Source organism: Tinamus guttatus, unplaced genomic scaffold (assembly GCF_059628265.1).
Source record: "Tinamus guttatus ecotype Peru unplaced genomic scaffold, ASM5962826v1 Tinamus_guttatus_pri_ptg000198l, whole genome shotgun sequence".
Taxonomy (NCBI): domain Eukaryota; kingdom Metazoa; phylum Chordata; class Aves; order Tinamiformes; family Tinamidae; genus Tinamus; species Tinamus guttatus.
In genome coordinates this window covers 5,722,052-5,734,833 of record NW_028288732.1, presented here as the reverse complement: position 1 = coordinate 5,734,833, position 12,782 = coordinate 5,722,052, and the positions used below count along the sequence as shown (strand labels likewise).

General features: G+C 40.8%; 1 protein-coding gene across 2 annotated transcripts in view; it reads right to left on the bottom strand.

The window, feature by feature from the left end:
* BCHE (butyrylcholinesterase) overlaps positions 1-12,782 on the bottom strand; it is a 347,216-nt gene that overhangs the window by 331,417 nt on the left and 3,017 nt on the right. For both annotated transcript variants that reach the window (XR_015913319.1, XM_010224796.2), the window contains exon 2: positions 640-806. Coding sequence is in view for 1 of the 2 variants with exons in the window: in XM_010224796.2 (XP_010223098.2) it covers positions 640-806 (167 nt within the window). In the remaining variant the exon portion in view is untranslated. The remainder of the gene's footprint in view (positions 1-639; positions 807-12,782) is intronic.

Sequence of the window (12,782 nt, the reverse complement as noted above, 5' to 3'; positions counted from 1 at the left end):
GATGTCTGAAGGTCTGGAAATAAAACACACCTCTGAAGAAGAACCAAATACTCACTTGGCACATGCAGAACGCTTTATCCCCCGTGAACCTGTCACATAACGATATAATCCCATATGCTCTATATGATATACTCCTAATATATCAGCCCACAATATACCTGGGACACATGAAACTTATACAAAGCCATTCTGGCCTTCAGAAATCCCTGTGCAAGTTCCCAGCTTAGCAATGACTTTGTGCTATTGCCACTACCCCAGGGAAACCTGAGTGAATAAATTCCAAGACCCTCGCTCCAGGCTCCTGGAGAATGGAGAGATTTGCACCGTGCTCAGATGTCTCATGTTGTTGTAGATCCATCTGTTCTGCACAAGTCCAGGGCCTAGGCTGTCCCCAGGGTTGAGCCAGCTTGTAGCTGGGTGCTATGAGTTTATGGGTTGATGACCACAGCTGTAGGACACAATACAGGATGGACAGTTCTTTGAACATCTGAATATCTCATGGAAATACATTTGCAAACAGAATCTTCAAGATTTAAACTAAAATACCATATTAATATGAAGCAAATGAGCTTGCATAAAACAGTTTACATAAGCAAATCTACAAAAAAAAAAAAAAAAAAAAAAAGAGAGAGCTTTTACCTGTCATTTCCAGGACTTTGGGGAAAAACGTGTTCCAGAATCGACACTGCTGAGCACGTAATTTCGTGTATATCTTGGGAGGTTCCGTGTTTAAAGTGAAGTATTTTTGTTCGGTACTTGTGAAGACTGGCCATCTTGTCCCATTAGCCAGCGTTGCATTTGGTGTTCTAAAGGAGTGAACAGAAACGTTTCATTTCTAATGAGAAATTACCTCAGTACGTCAATTAAGCAATTTTCTTCTGTAAAATATTGGTGACTAAAGTAAAAAACAAACAAAGCAGATTGGGAGACTGTGATGTTCCCATTTTAATTCAAGCATTACTGTCTGATTCAGATGGACAGATATATTGGGCTAAATACCTCAGACTGAAATGCAAGTGAAGGTTAAATAAAAGTCCAAATCTTGTATGATAGTTGTGCTGGAGGAGAGGAGAATTATTTCTCATTAGGAAAAAGCAGCTATTACTCAAAGAATGTTGAGCATCTTTACTGAAGTGCTAGGCATGAAAGACCTCGGCTCTTTAGGAAATCACGAGGAGGTTTGACTCTTTATAAAAGTGGCCTTCTACATTACAGGATCACAGCTCCTAGCAGTAAATTAATTGTAATAAATACTTATAGCACAATAGAATTTGTAAGGGTTTAGGAAGAGGCAGATTAACATTCAAAAGGACAGACAAATTAACATCCATTTGTTTTCCCTCCAAAAAGAACATCTGTAGTATCTATAGGATAAATCTATGTAACTCAAAGAGAAAAAAAAAAGATAGTTTAAGGGTGTTGGGAAAAAAAAAGATTGGAATAGGGACACCTGAGACAGACTGATATTTATAGAAGACAGATGGTGTGTGGCTTTAAAATAAAAGTTTATATTAGCTAAGAAGTCAGAAGACCAATTAAACATCTTCCTTGGGTGCAAGCAGCAGAGCTCATTTTCTCTGCTAGAAGCTTGAAATCAAGGAACCTGGATTTTAGGGCAGGGCAACATGGTTTGCCGAATCTTGAGATAAATTAAAGAGCATCAGCAGCTGCATTAATCTGGTTATCGCTACTTTAATTTCACCAGTGTTTGGGAAGGAGCCCAGCACACGGGGAGACAACATGAGCTCTGCTTGTCAACGAAGGGAACGAGGTACCAGACATGGAAGTTTAGCTGCTAAAATTGTATTCATACTCCTTGGTTTACGCAGAATGAGCCAAGTTTTGGCCCATGCTCTCTACCTTTTAGCACCAGTTATTGGCCAGTCATAGAAGCACAATGTGAGAGTATGGTGAGGTGATGGAGCGTGCCCATTCCTAAGCTCCTAAATTGCTCACTTCTTTACTAATTCTGCACTGATTAACTTACAGACCCCTTTTTAACTGCACATTTATTTATGGCTCATGAGAATGATGACTTAAGCAGAGCTGACTTGCACTTCAGCTCAGGATCAGAGCACTAATGGTGCTGTCAGTATTCATTTAACAGCTTTTATGCTATGAAATAAATCATGGCATGCCACGTTATAATTTACAGGTGTGTGTGTGGGGGTTATACTATGGCTACAGATGTATTTTACTAAAAGTGATTGAAAGAACTGTCAGATGAACACACCATTTTAAAAAACACAAATCTGCTGATGAGGACATTTTCTCCACGTTCCTATAATGCTTACCATTGAGATAAATGTCCAGTAATCTCCTCCTTTCCTCCACTATTGAAAACTTTCAAAGTGAAAAAGCAGCTCCAGTGATAGCAAAGCAGAAAGATCATAGGAGCATAATTTTTTAACTGGAAAGGGCACAAAGTTAAGATTGTAACCGCACTGCCCTAGCAACATTACTTTCCCTTCCTTCTTGGGAAGAAGAGCTTCATGATGAGAATTGTAGTGCCTAGAATAAACCGTAAAATTGCACGGTCTTTGGGCCAAATGCAAAGTTTAATCCTATATGCAAAACAAACTTTATTGGGAGAATATTTTTGTGGAAAAGAAGGAACACAGTACTGCACACAACTCTAACCCTGAGCATCTCTACTCACAGTTATCGTAAGGGAAGACCATCTTTGGAGATGGGCTGTGGGAAAATGTTTCTGCTGAACAAGGCTCAGAACGTCCACGGAAACCTCTGTCCTATCAATTACATCAATCCTTCAAATCTTTATTCACTCAAATACTCTTGCAGATTTTGGGGAGATCTATAGATCTATAAGCTCTAGTCATGCAAAACCTTCATTTTGTGTAGAGAAAATAGGAGCTATTTGATTGTATATTTTAGGAAGCCACTAGTTTCTACAGCCTTTTTAATGTTTGCATGAGCAAGTCTTATGGCTCTAGTCAGGCAAAACCTGCATTTTGTGTGAAGAAAATAGGAGTTATTTTATGGAGTCCCCATCTCTGGAGATCTCCAAGGCCCCCTTGGACGCAGTCCTGTGCCACGTGCTCTGGGTGACCCTGCATGTGCAGGGGGTTGGACTAGATGATCCCTGGAGGTCGCTGCCAACCTTAAGGATTCGATGATTCCATGATTCTATGATCGCACATTTTAGGAAGTGACTAGTTTCTACAGGCTTTTTAATGTTTGCATGAGCAAATTTTATGGCAATTAAGGAGAGCAATTATTTGAATTACTTCCAGAAAATAAATGCAAGAAAAACAAACAAAAAAAAATCTGTGTTTTAAACAAAATTTGTTTCACTATTATTTCAGCTATTTTTTATCTTTGCATATACTCCTGAAGTTACAGTCTGGACTCTCGACTTTTCCACAGTGGTATAGCAGCTTGTTTACAGGTACTCCGTTATTTAATTGAGATATATCTTTAAGGCAGTCAAACGTATTTTCTTGTTAACTTGAAAAACAGAGAGTTTCTTTTTGGGCTCAGTCTCCATGAAAGCTGCTCTCATGCTCCAACTTTATGCACATCAATGTTCCCACTGAAGTTCATGAACCTTATTTTAACCCCATGCTCAGTGGAATTAATCACTACACCATGCTAGTGCGGATTCTCTCAAACTTTTGCAGCATTGCTGTTTTTTTCTGTTTTATTTGCAAAGGCATCTGTTTAATATGATGTGGGTTTATCCATTTTGCTAAAAAAAACAAAAGAAAGGAACACCCCTTAGTTGCTTCTCATAGCTGGGCTACACCAGCCCAATGTCAGTAGCAGAACTGGAGCTTGCCTTGGTAGAGGAATAGGTTGCCCACCGAGATTATTCAGAGGTTACGATCATGCCACAGCAACCTCTGCTTTCCCCTGAGCAAGGAGAGCTGGATTTAGAGCTTCCCTTGCTGGATGCGACTTCCTTGGCTTTGCCAGGCTCCTATCTGCTGACAGTGGGTTCTAGTTGGGCCCCCCTTTCTTTCAAACCGCTGCTTTAATGGGAGGAGAGCGCGAGCGTGAATCATTTTTATTAGCTTTCCTGGTCCCCGCTTTCCGACGGATGGAGTTTTACAGAGTGTTTCTATGGGCATGGGATAATGGGCTGGGGGAACTACCTTGGAATTAATGTAAGAGCAGCAATGAGCCCAGCTCTGTTTTCTATAGCTGCATTATAGAGGCTGTAAGAATTATGGAAATAGTGAGAACAGCCTCAAATAGGGAACATGCTGCGAGTGCTCAGCCCAAGGGGTAGCTTGGGAGCTAATGATCGCTTGCATATGTCTATACTGCAAGCAAAGGGAGTTATTGAAGCTCTCACAAATACACCCGAGCTAGTTTTAATATATATACCCCAGCATTCACTCTAATGCTAACAGCAGTACAAGTGTGGTAGAGCAGTTTAGCATATAGATTCTTCCGTATCTACTGCAAATATAGCAGCCCAGAACACACATAAAACTTACTATTAGTGAATGTGATTAATGTGATGCTTTGAGTTTATACTTGAGTAAATAAGAAAAGCCCAGAAATCCTTCCTACTGATGTCTTCATCAGCAAGCAATTCCATTGACCTCAATGGGATTGGAAATGGTGGAATCCTGCACTTTGAGGAAAGGCCTTCAGATTTTTAGCCTGAAAATCTATCTTAACTTTACCATGGATTTATTAATGGTGATACCATGCAGGACACTCTATATTAATCACAGTAGCACTAAACAAAACATCCAAAGTGTCTTTAAGCACTTGACTCAGCCCTGGAGCCAAGTAAGAACATGGAATATATTTGCCATTCCTGCAGAAGTGAATTAGAAAGCTGACATACTTTCACTTAACAAATACATGTTATTTTTGTTGTCAGTGCTGCTACCAGTAGGTGCTCTTGATACTTAATACTAAAAAGAAGATACTTCACTGTATTTTATTATTACTATTATTATTATTGATTGCTCCTCAGAGTATTCCTTAATATCAGCTAATCACTAACCATCTATTCCATCGAACTGATGAACGCTCTGTGCAAATGCACTGTCACAAGCAATATTTTATTTTAAAATTATTCTCTTGTCTTTCTCCCCTCACCTTTGTGGGAAAGACAACATCTAATCTATCAGCTGAGGAAACCTGCCAGCTGAGGAGTGTGAATGCTGCCATTTATCTTAACTGAGCTCTGAAAACTACCAGTTTTAAAAGTGACTACGTGGACAGGGGTATGGTTGGCCTGTGGAATAACTGGGGTTTAGGAAGACTTCTTAGGAAGTACCCTTATTTTTTACCCTAAACTTCTAAGTACTCTTATTCATAACACAACCTCACGTGGCCCCGAGGAATTTAGAAAAAAAAAAAGCTAAAAAATATCTGTCCTGTTTAAAAGCATTGATCTGTTGAGTAGAATTTGATTCTTGCAAGATTAGTTACCAGTTTTTGCAAATCGGTATTAATTAAACCTTTCTCATTTCCTTGCTCCTTAAAGACAGCATAGGAAACTAATTCCATGATCTTTCAGCCTTATTCAAAGTGTAGCAAATAGAAAGGCTCGTATGATTAACTGCTCGCTGCTTTGAGGCAAGGCTGTGGGATTAGATCCTTCAAAACACTCTTTCTTAAGGAGCTGTTACAGAAAATTTGTGATAGCTGCTAGATTATGGACTCATTTCTGTGATCTGTGAGTGGGAACGGAGCACAAGGACAAAAAACAAAGTGCCCCTGAGTCGCAGCCCAAGGAAACTGCTTTGCAAGTTGTATGGAAGATAAACATTATTTCTGCAGCTGATCCTTGAGCAACCTGAGCAATGCGGCTGCCTTACTCCTGAACCGACAGAAACCGGAGCCGGCCTTCGCAGCTAGGCTTTCCTGCACCTTCATAGCTAAATAAAACTCAGGATGTTCCTTCCAGATTCCTCTCTGGTCACAGCAGAGGCACGTCTAGATGTCTTAAACCATAAATTATCACAGGATGTGCTTTTGCGAAGGGTATCGGTTTCAGGAAATGAAGCAACGAGTTGCTACTGATGATGATGATGATGCTTTTTTGGGCTTATTGTGCTCTCTTTCAAACAAGCTCGTGGAGCGGCCAGTGCAGAGTCCCAAAGGTCTCTCATTTGAGGAGGTCTTGGCATTTTGGGGGGAGATTCCTGCTGCACATAAGGGATTGAGGAGGTCATTTTAAGGCATTGGCCATATATCATTTATAAAAAAACATAAGAAGTGTTTTATTCCTTCCTCTTAACACGCATCCGTCAGACTGGCTATTCTGGATGGCCTTGGGAAGACCAGTCCAGAACTTTTTGAGGTGAACCAGTATGTTCGGGTTTGTTCCAAATCCAGCCAAACTAAATAGAAAATTTTATGGACCTGGATGAAGTCCTAGGTGGAGAAGTCCCTGTAGCTTTTGCAAAAGAAGCTGCTTTGCTCCTAAATGGATTTTTCAGTGATGATATGACACCTTTCCCCAGGTTCTTATGTGAATAATCTGGGTTCAGGTTTATGTCACTTATGAATAAACATAAAGGAGGCAGTGCCATGGCTTAAACTGGAAAAGACTTCAGTCTAAAGGAAATCCTTTGCTTTTTTTTTTTTTTTTTTTTTTTGTAAAAAGAAAACAACAAAAGAGTCTGCAAAGTAGTTTGTAGAACTCTTAGGCCTTTTCACATGATATCAATTTCAGCTTTCAAGGACCACTTTTTAAAGTTGCTACTTTCTTGGTACTCTTGGCTGCAGTAGGAAATCAGAGGAAACTCTGGTTTTCAGTCTTACTTGCAGGGGTTGACAAGGGCTATTTGGAAGTGAAAGAAGGTGCTGAACCCTATTGAGACTTTGAAGGAGGAAATCATTTCTGTAGAAGCTAAATAAAAGAATAAGCAGCCAGAAAAGGATGTGACACTTGACCTTTTACTCCTTCTCTGAAAGTGGCTGATCTCCTGGACAACTTCCCTCCTCCCTGCCGTGACCTGGAAAAGCACAAAACTTGCCCACACTTTTAAGCACTATTGCTCTCTGGGACAAAGCTAAAGAGCATCTGTAAATGGGGAAGAAAAATTATTTTATTGCTTCAGAACTATTAATACTATATTTTAAATTCCCAGTGACTTTGCTAAAATTTGTCAGTCTTGTTGGTTGTGAGAAAGAATAATGATGCCACTTGAATGTATATGATTGCTCTTTCCATCTCCTGCTTCCTCTGCCGTTAATAGAGTTCATTCCCAGACATCCAGAAATTGTTACAGAGAGGACTTCAATGCTTTTCTTATCTCGAAGGACCAAATTTTCAACACAGCCTGCATGGTAGACACTCTACCAGGGCACAATCTTTGAGATTTCTTTTCAGTTGTAATTGTCTTAATCACTATTTCTTCCCAGGACGAATGTTCCAAATAGTCCCGTGCCAAATAAAATCATCTAGATTCACTGTGTTCTGATGGACTTGACCATACTAACATTTTTCTTGGTATTTCCCACTAATGCCATTGTCAAATCTCTGCTTGCAGTAGGGAGGGAGCATGAATCACAGATTTCTACTGCCGGGCAAGCTAGCCCTATCTGACAGTCCTATATGTATAACCATTAAGTGACTTTCATAGTGTGTATATGTGTTATTGCTCCATTGGATACTGAACCACTTATATTGCCTTACTTCATTAATTCAGCAAAAATCACCGTATTTGACCAGTAACTGGCAGAGAATGGATCTCTCTGCTCTGAGTTTGAGGCAATGCTCCTTAAAACATGTTTTGCGGGAAATTAGGTTGTTGTCTTATGTTTCCCAAAGGAAAGGTAGAGAAAACAGATGGAACAGGGATGTCTGGGAAAGATGATGATGGCAACTTTTAATTTTGCATCTGCACCGGCATATGATTGTGTAAGATAATTAACTGCAAGCACGAAATGACTGATTTCCTCTTATATAGCTCTGAGATTTGTGGGTACAGAATCTCACAAATCCTGCAACTAAATTGCTAACTACATCTATCTGCAGCTGACTTCTCTTTGCAGCTGATGGAAAAAAATTAAACGCCCTTTGGAGCTACCTTGAAAACACAGTGCTAGCTAACCTCAGCTGATCCTCATTTCCTCCTTTTCTCCCCTTTGCCACCTCCCTGAAACAAGCCAATCTCTCGTCTTGGGGAGTGAATTAAAATGTGGCCTGCAAGGTTTCTGAGCCTCCTACAAAATTTCAGATGAGTGTGCCCGAATCACCTGGAAAAATGGGGTTTGCAGAAAACTCCAGTTTCTGCCTTTGGAAGATGAAACAAGCTGCAGAAAAACAGTATGCAGCTCCAGAGTGAGAGGATTAATTGCACTAATTAGAGCTTTATGGGGCCTTTTGCAACCATGCATGTGCATGCCTGTAGATGTCATGTTTTAGTGGGTGTAATTCCTAATTCTGGATTACCTCTGAAGTGCATTGAACATATACATGAGCCCACCCCATGAATAACTTGTAATAAGTTCATTCATGCATTGCCTTCCTTTGCTGTCCACAGGTCCTTTCACCCCCAAACTCCTTCTACATCTCTCATTTTCTTCTCCTATCTTTCCATCTGCTTTTGCTCAACCTTCTCCTCTTTCTGTCCCTTCTTACCCATCTGGTTTCCTGCACCAGTGAGTGTCTCCTTCCCTCCTTTCCCCTCTTCCTCGCTCACGGCCTTTCCACCAAGCACTCAATAGCTTCAACCACCCCAAATAACTGGGTTTCTACCTGTGGTTGTCACTGCAGTAACGCAGCACACGCCAAAACGGATGAACTGTCCTTGGGATGCAACTGTGACTCAGAGTGCGGTATCGTTTTGGGAACAGACACAAAGGTATTGAGATGCTTAAGTCCCTGGGAAGCAAACTTAAAAAAAAAATCTGGCCTAAAATAGCTTTCTGCAGGAAGCACAAAAGCTATAGAAGATCTAAATCTTTTTTTCTTTTTTTTTTTTTCCCCTTTTGTAATTGAAATCCACTGATTTTAATCACAGAGGTTTTTTCTTCCCTTCTCATCAGGAAGAGGGTTTTTTTTTTTTTTACCTGCTGCTCTATTCCTGGCAAGTGTATTAAATCTTAACCTTTCCTATGATGTGTTACCAGGATTATGTTCAAGGCAAACCTTAACATCATAGCTAGAGTTTTTACCCTGATGTTTCATGCAATTATTCTTCCAATATTTGGACATTTCCCTAATAAAAGCTCTCACCTGCTCTTTGAAATGTGCTATTTGACTCATTTTTTGCAGAGTACAAAACCTCTATTGGACAGAATCAGGTTTGCCGCATGTATGAAAGGTAACAGGGAATTTTCTTGTGTTTTCTCAATAGCAGTAATAATTTTCGGCCCATCTAAGCAATTTGTATCCTAGGTTTATTTCACAAGAAAAATGACTGGCTCAAATATTCCTGGTTTCGTTTTTGAAATTCCACGATAGCTTCTCAGCTTGCAGGCCAGCAACCGAGGTGACTGCCAAGTGCAAGTCTCCAGTTACTGATGTTTCCATGATGCACTATTTCCAAATGTATTAGCTGCTAAAAGCAGGTTTCCAGTACTGTTCCTTAGTATAATAATATATGCGGACACCAAAAACATGTGAAGTCACTTTTAAAGACCCAAATTTTAGTCAAGATTTAGAAACAGGTATAGAAAACAAGGTTTCCTAAGGCAAAACTCCTTTATGTTCATGATCAAAGGGATCAGCACCAGATCTCAGTGTTGTCCCTGCCTGGGTCTGCAGAAATGTGCACTAACCCCAGAAGCAGGGACCACCCCCCCACATCTCTTATCCAACAGTGGTACCTGGATTTTCCTGTTTTCTCAAGTACTAGGAAATTAGAAAGGAGTTTGGAAAGTTGTTTTTTTGTTTGTTTGTTTGTTATTTTTTGTTATTTTTTGTTTGTTTTTCACTTTTTCTTTCTTCAATATGTTCTTTCCTTTCCATGCATACCAGATATGGGTCCCCAGCTCACCCTGTAACCTGGGCATTACGTGAGGCTCTTGTTTTCACTGCTCTGAAACTACTCTCTATAAACATAGAGTACAAAGTTGGTAACAAAAGCACTGAAGTTTATTATATGTCTATGGGTAGAACATCAGGGAAAGGCAGTAATAACCAGGCAAAGTGCTTTCGAGCTTTAGAGGGACAATCAAAGCCTCTCAAATTCCCCTAAAACAGGGGGAAATATTTCAAAAGCTTTGCTTTATAGAAAAAGCTGCAAAGATTTGTTTCATCAGTTGTAAAACTGGCAGTGAGACAAGTTTTGCCAGTTCCCTTTTATAGGGAACATTTTTCACAAAGCCTTAAAAAATATTATCTTTGTATGTTCCACTACGCTCTTATCTGAGTTTTCATCTCATCCGATTTGTCTGTCTCCTTGTCAGTTTACTTCACTCATGTCTAAAAAATACAGTTACTAAACCTAATGAATAAAGTAATGCAACACTCATAGCCTAGCAACTGCTGATTTGGGATGCCATATATTTTTTGATGATAAATAAAGCTGCGTCTTACTGGAGGTAGCAGAGCATTCTGCTGGTGGTGATTGATAGGACCTGTTAGTGTCACTTGCTTGCTTTGAAAAGCTTTCTGAAGAACATCAAAAATGAGGCAGAGAAATGAGTTCTAGAAGTATTTTAAAAGAGAAATCTCCCTCACCATGGACCTTATTTAAAGAAAGGCATAGAGAAAGGGAGGAAGCTGATGAACACTAGCTCGATGTTGTTAAAATGAACTTAATCTGTGCTCACCTGTAAGCATAGTGAGCCCCATGCTGTCCTCCCATGTGATATTGGTGTCACACTTAGGCTTCCTGCTGAGTTTAATTTGGCTGAGTCTATTTTTCTGTATAATTTTGACATTTCAGGAATCTGCTCAAATGTTTTTTAGACTGTTCTCCAACTGATGTTCGAGGGCCTACAGGCTCAAACAGAAGAACTGGCTGAAGAGGCCCCAGGTGAAGGTAAATGGAGGATTTTTAAATGAAAATGTAGGTCACAGCGATCAATTTTGGGAATCTGTTCTTTCTCCTAATCCAAATGCTTAATCTGTGCTGAAAGCACCTCCATCAACCCTCTCGCTCCTCTCTCACAGCACAGAGATTTTTGAGGGAACAATGTTCTCTCAAGGCTCAAATATACACAAAGGAGAAAGCTCATGAAATTAAGCTAATAACGCTGGAAAAGGTGAGGTTCCCTAGTGTGCCTCGCTTCATACCAGAGGTTTAATCTTTAAAAGCTGCAGTGCTAATGACACAGCAGAAGCATTTAGGTGATGGGAAGGAGCTGCCATGGGTGCAAGCTTTTGCCTCCTGTGCTCCAGGGCTTGTTGGCACTTCAGCAGGAGTTTCCTTTTTCCACCCGCGAGCAGACAAAGGTCTCTGCCACATCAGAGATGCTGGAAACTGCCTGGTTTGGGAAGGCAAAAGCACTTGGCCACACTGGGAAGGGTAGTAGCACATTCTTTCAGAATTTAACCCAGTTTTTCTTGCCAGGCAGCTCCTTGTGCCAGGGTATCATTGTCTGATGGAGGACTAGGACTAACGTACGGCATCTCCTCCATCTCAAGTGCCATTAGGACCCAGTAAGGATGCTCTAAATGATATTCTTTGTTCAGAACAGAAGTAGAATAACTGCTACAAACTGCTAGTTTGCTAAGTAATAATAGCAATAATATGTGATATTCATTATACCTGCTCTTAAGATGGACCATACACATATTTTTTTTTTGTCGGGAACCGCTTCTGTAAGGGAACGGAAGGCCGAGGAGTTACCTCATGGTGATAGCGTTAGTAATAACAATCCCACAGACGGATCCTGAACATCACACCTAGGAACCACGCGGGCCTGCCAGGTGTCTCATGTCACTGCTCGGGCAGCCAGGACACATGAGGAATGTCTCGCTTTCCCATCCATCCCCGACTCTGCCATGAAGTAGAGCACAGGGACAAGGGTGGTGGCAGTTGGTGGCCGTGTGCAGGAGCACAGGGAGGTGCCACATCTGCATCTTCATGTGGCCCCTGGGTCAAGAGCTGCTCTTAATGGGCAGTTTGCACAGTTTCCTGAAGAAGCAACCTCCTAAATGGGATTTTAGCCTCCTTGCACAGCCGTTCACAGTGACTCCGGCCTCCTGAGCTCTATTTTGGGTAAGTGCATCCGCAGGGGATCTCGAGAATAAAAGGCCGTGGCCTGTTGTCCGAGGGTCTGCATGGACGTTAGAGACACTTGCGTAAATATACAGCAGGGTCTTCAAAAATTACAGGCAGAGAATATGAAAAATAGAATAACAGCATAGCAGAAAAGCTTTACCCCAATAATTTTCCAGTAAAATAAAAAAAAAAGGTCGGTTATCACAGCTATTTTTGTTTAGCAAGGATGTGAAATGAGTACTACTCCTGCAGAGTAGTATATATACCTTGGACTTTTGCTATCACCATTTTTAATTCCAATGTTCATGTATGAAGGAAAAATAGAGAGCATTAGGGCCAGATTTGGGGCTTGAAGCCCCTTGCAAGGGTTGTGGGGCCAGGAGCTGCAGCACCAAAGCGGGTCCGGAGCACCCTGCCCTGCGGGGAGAAAGTCCCCAGGCAAAACTCACTTATTCCAGCTTGTGTTGCCTCTACCTTCCCTCTTTTTTTCCCTTTTTTTTTACTTCTTTTTTTCCCTACAGGCTTCTCTTTCTTCCCTTAACGCTTTTGTACTAACGCACATTAGAATATTAGGTCAGACGCCCGCACTGAAACTTATGCTGTACCATATTTCTGATTTTCATCTTTTTGCCTAATTTTCTCCTCATGCATTGCAAACATCAATGGCAA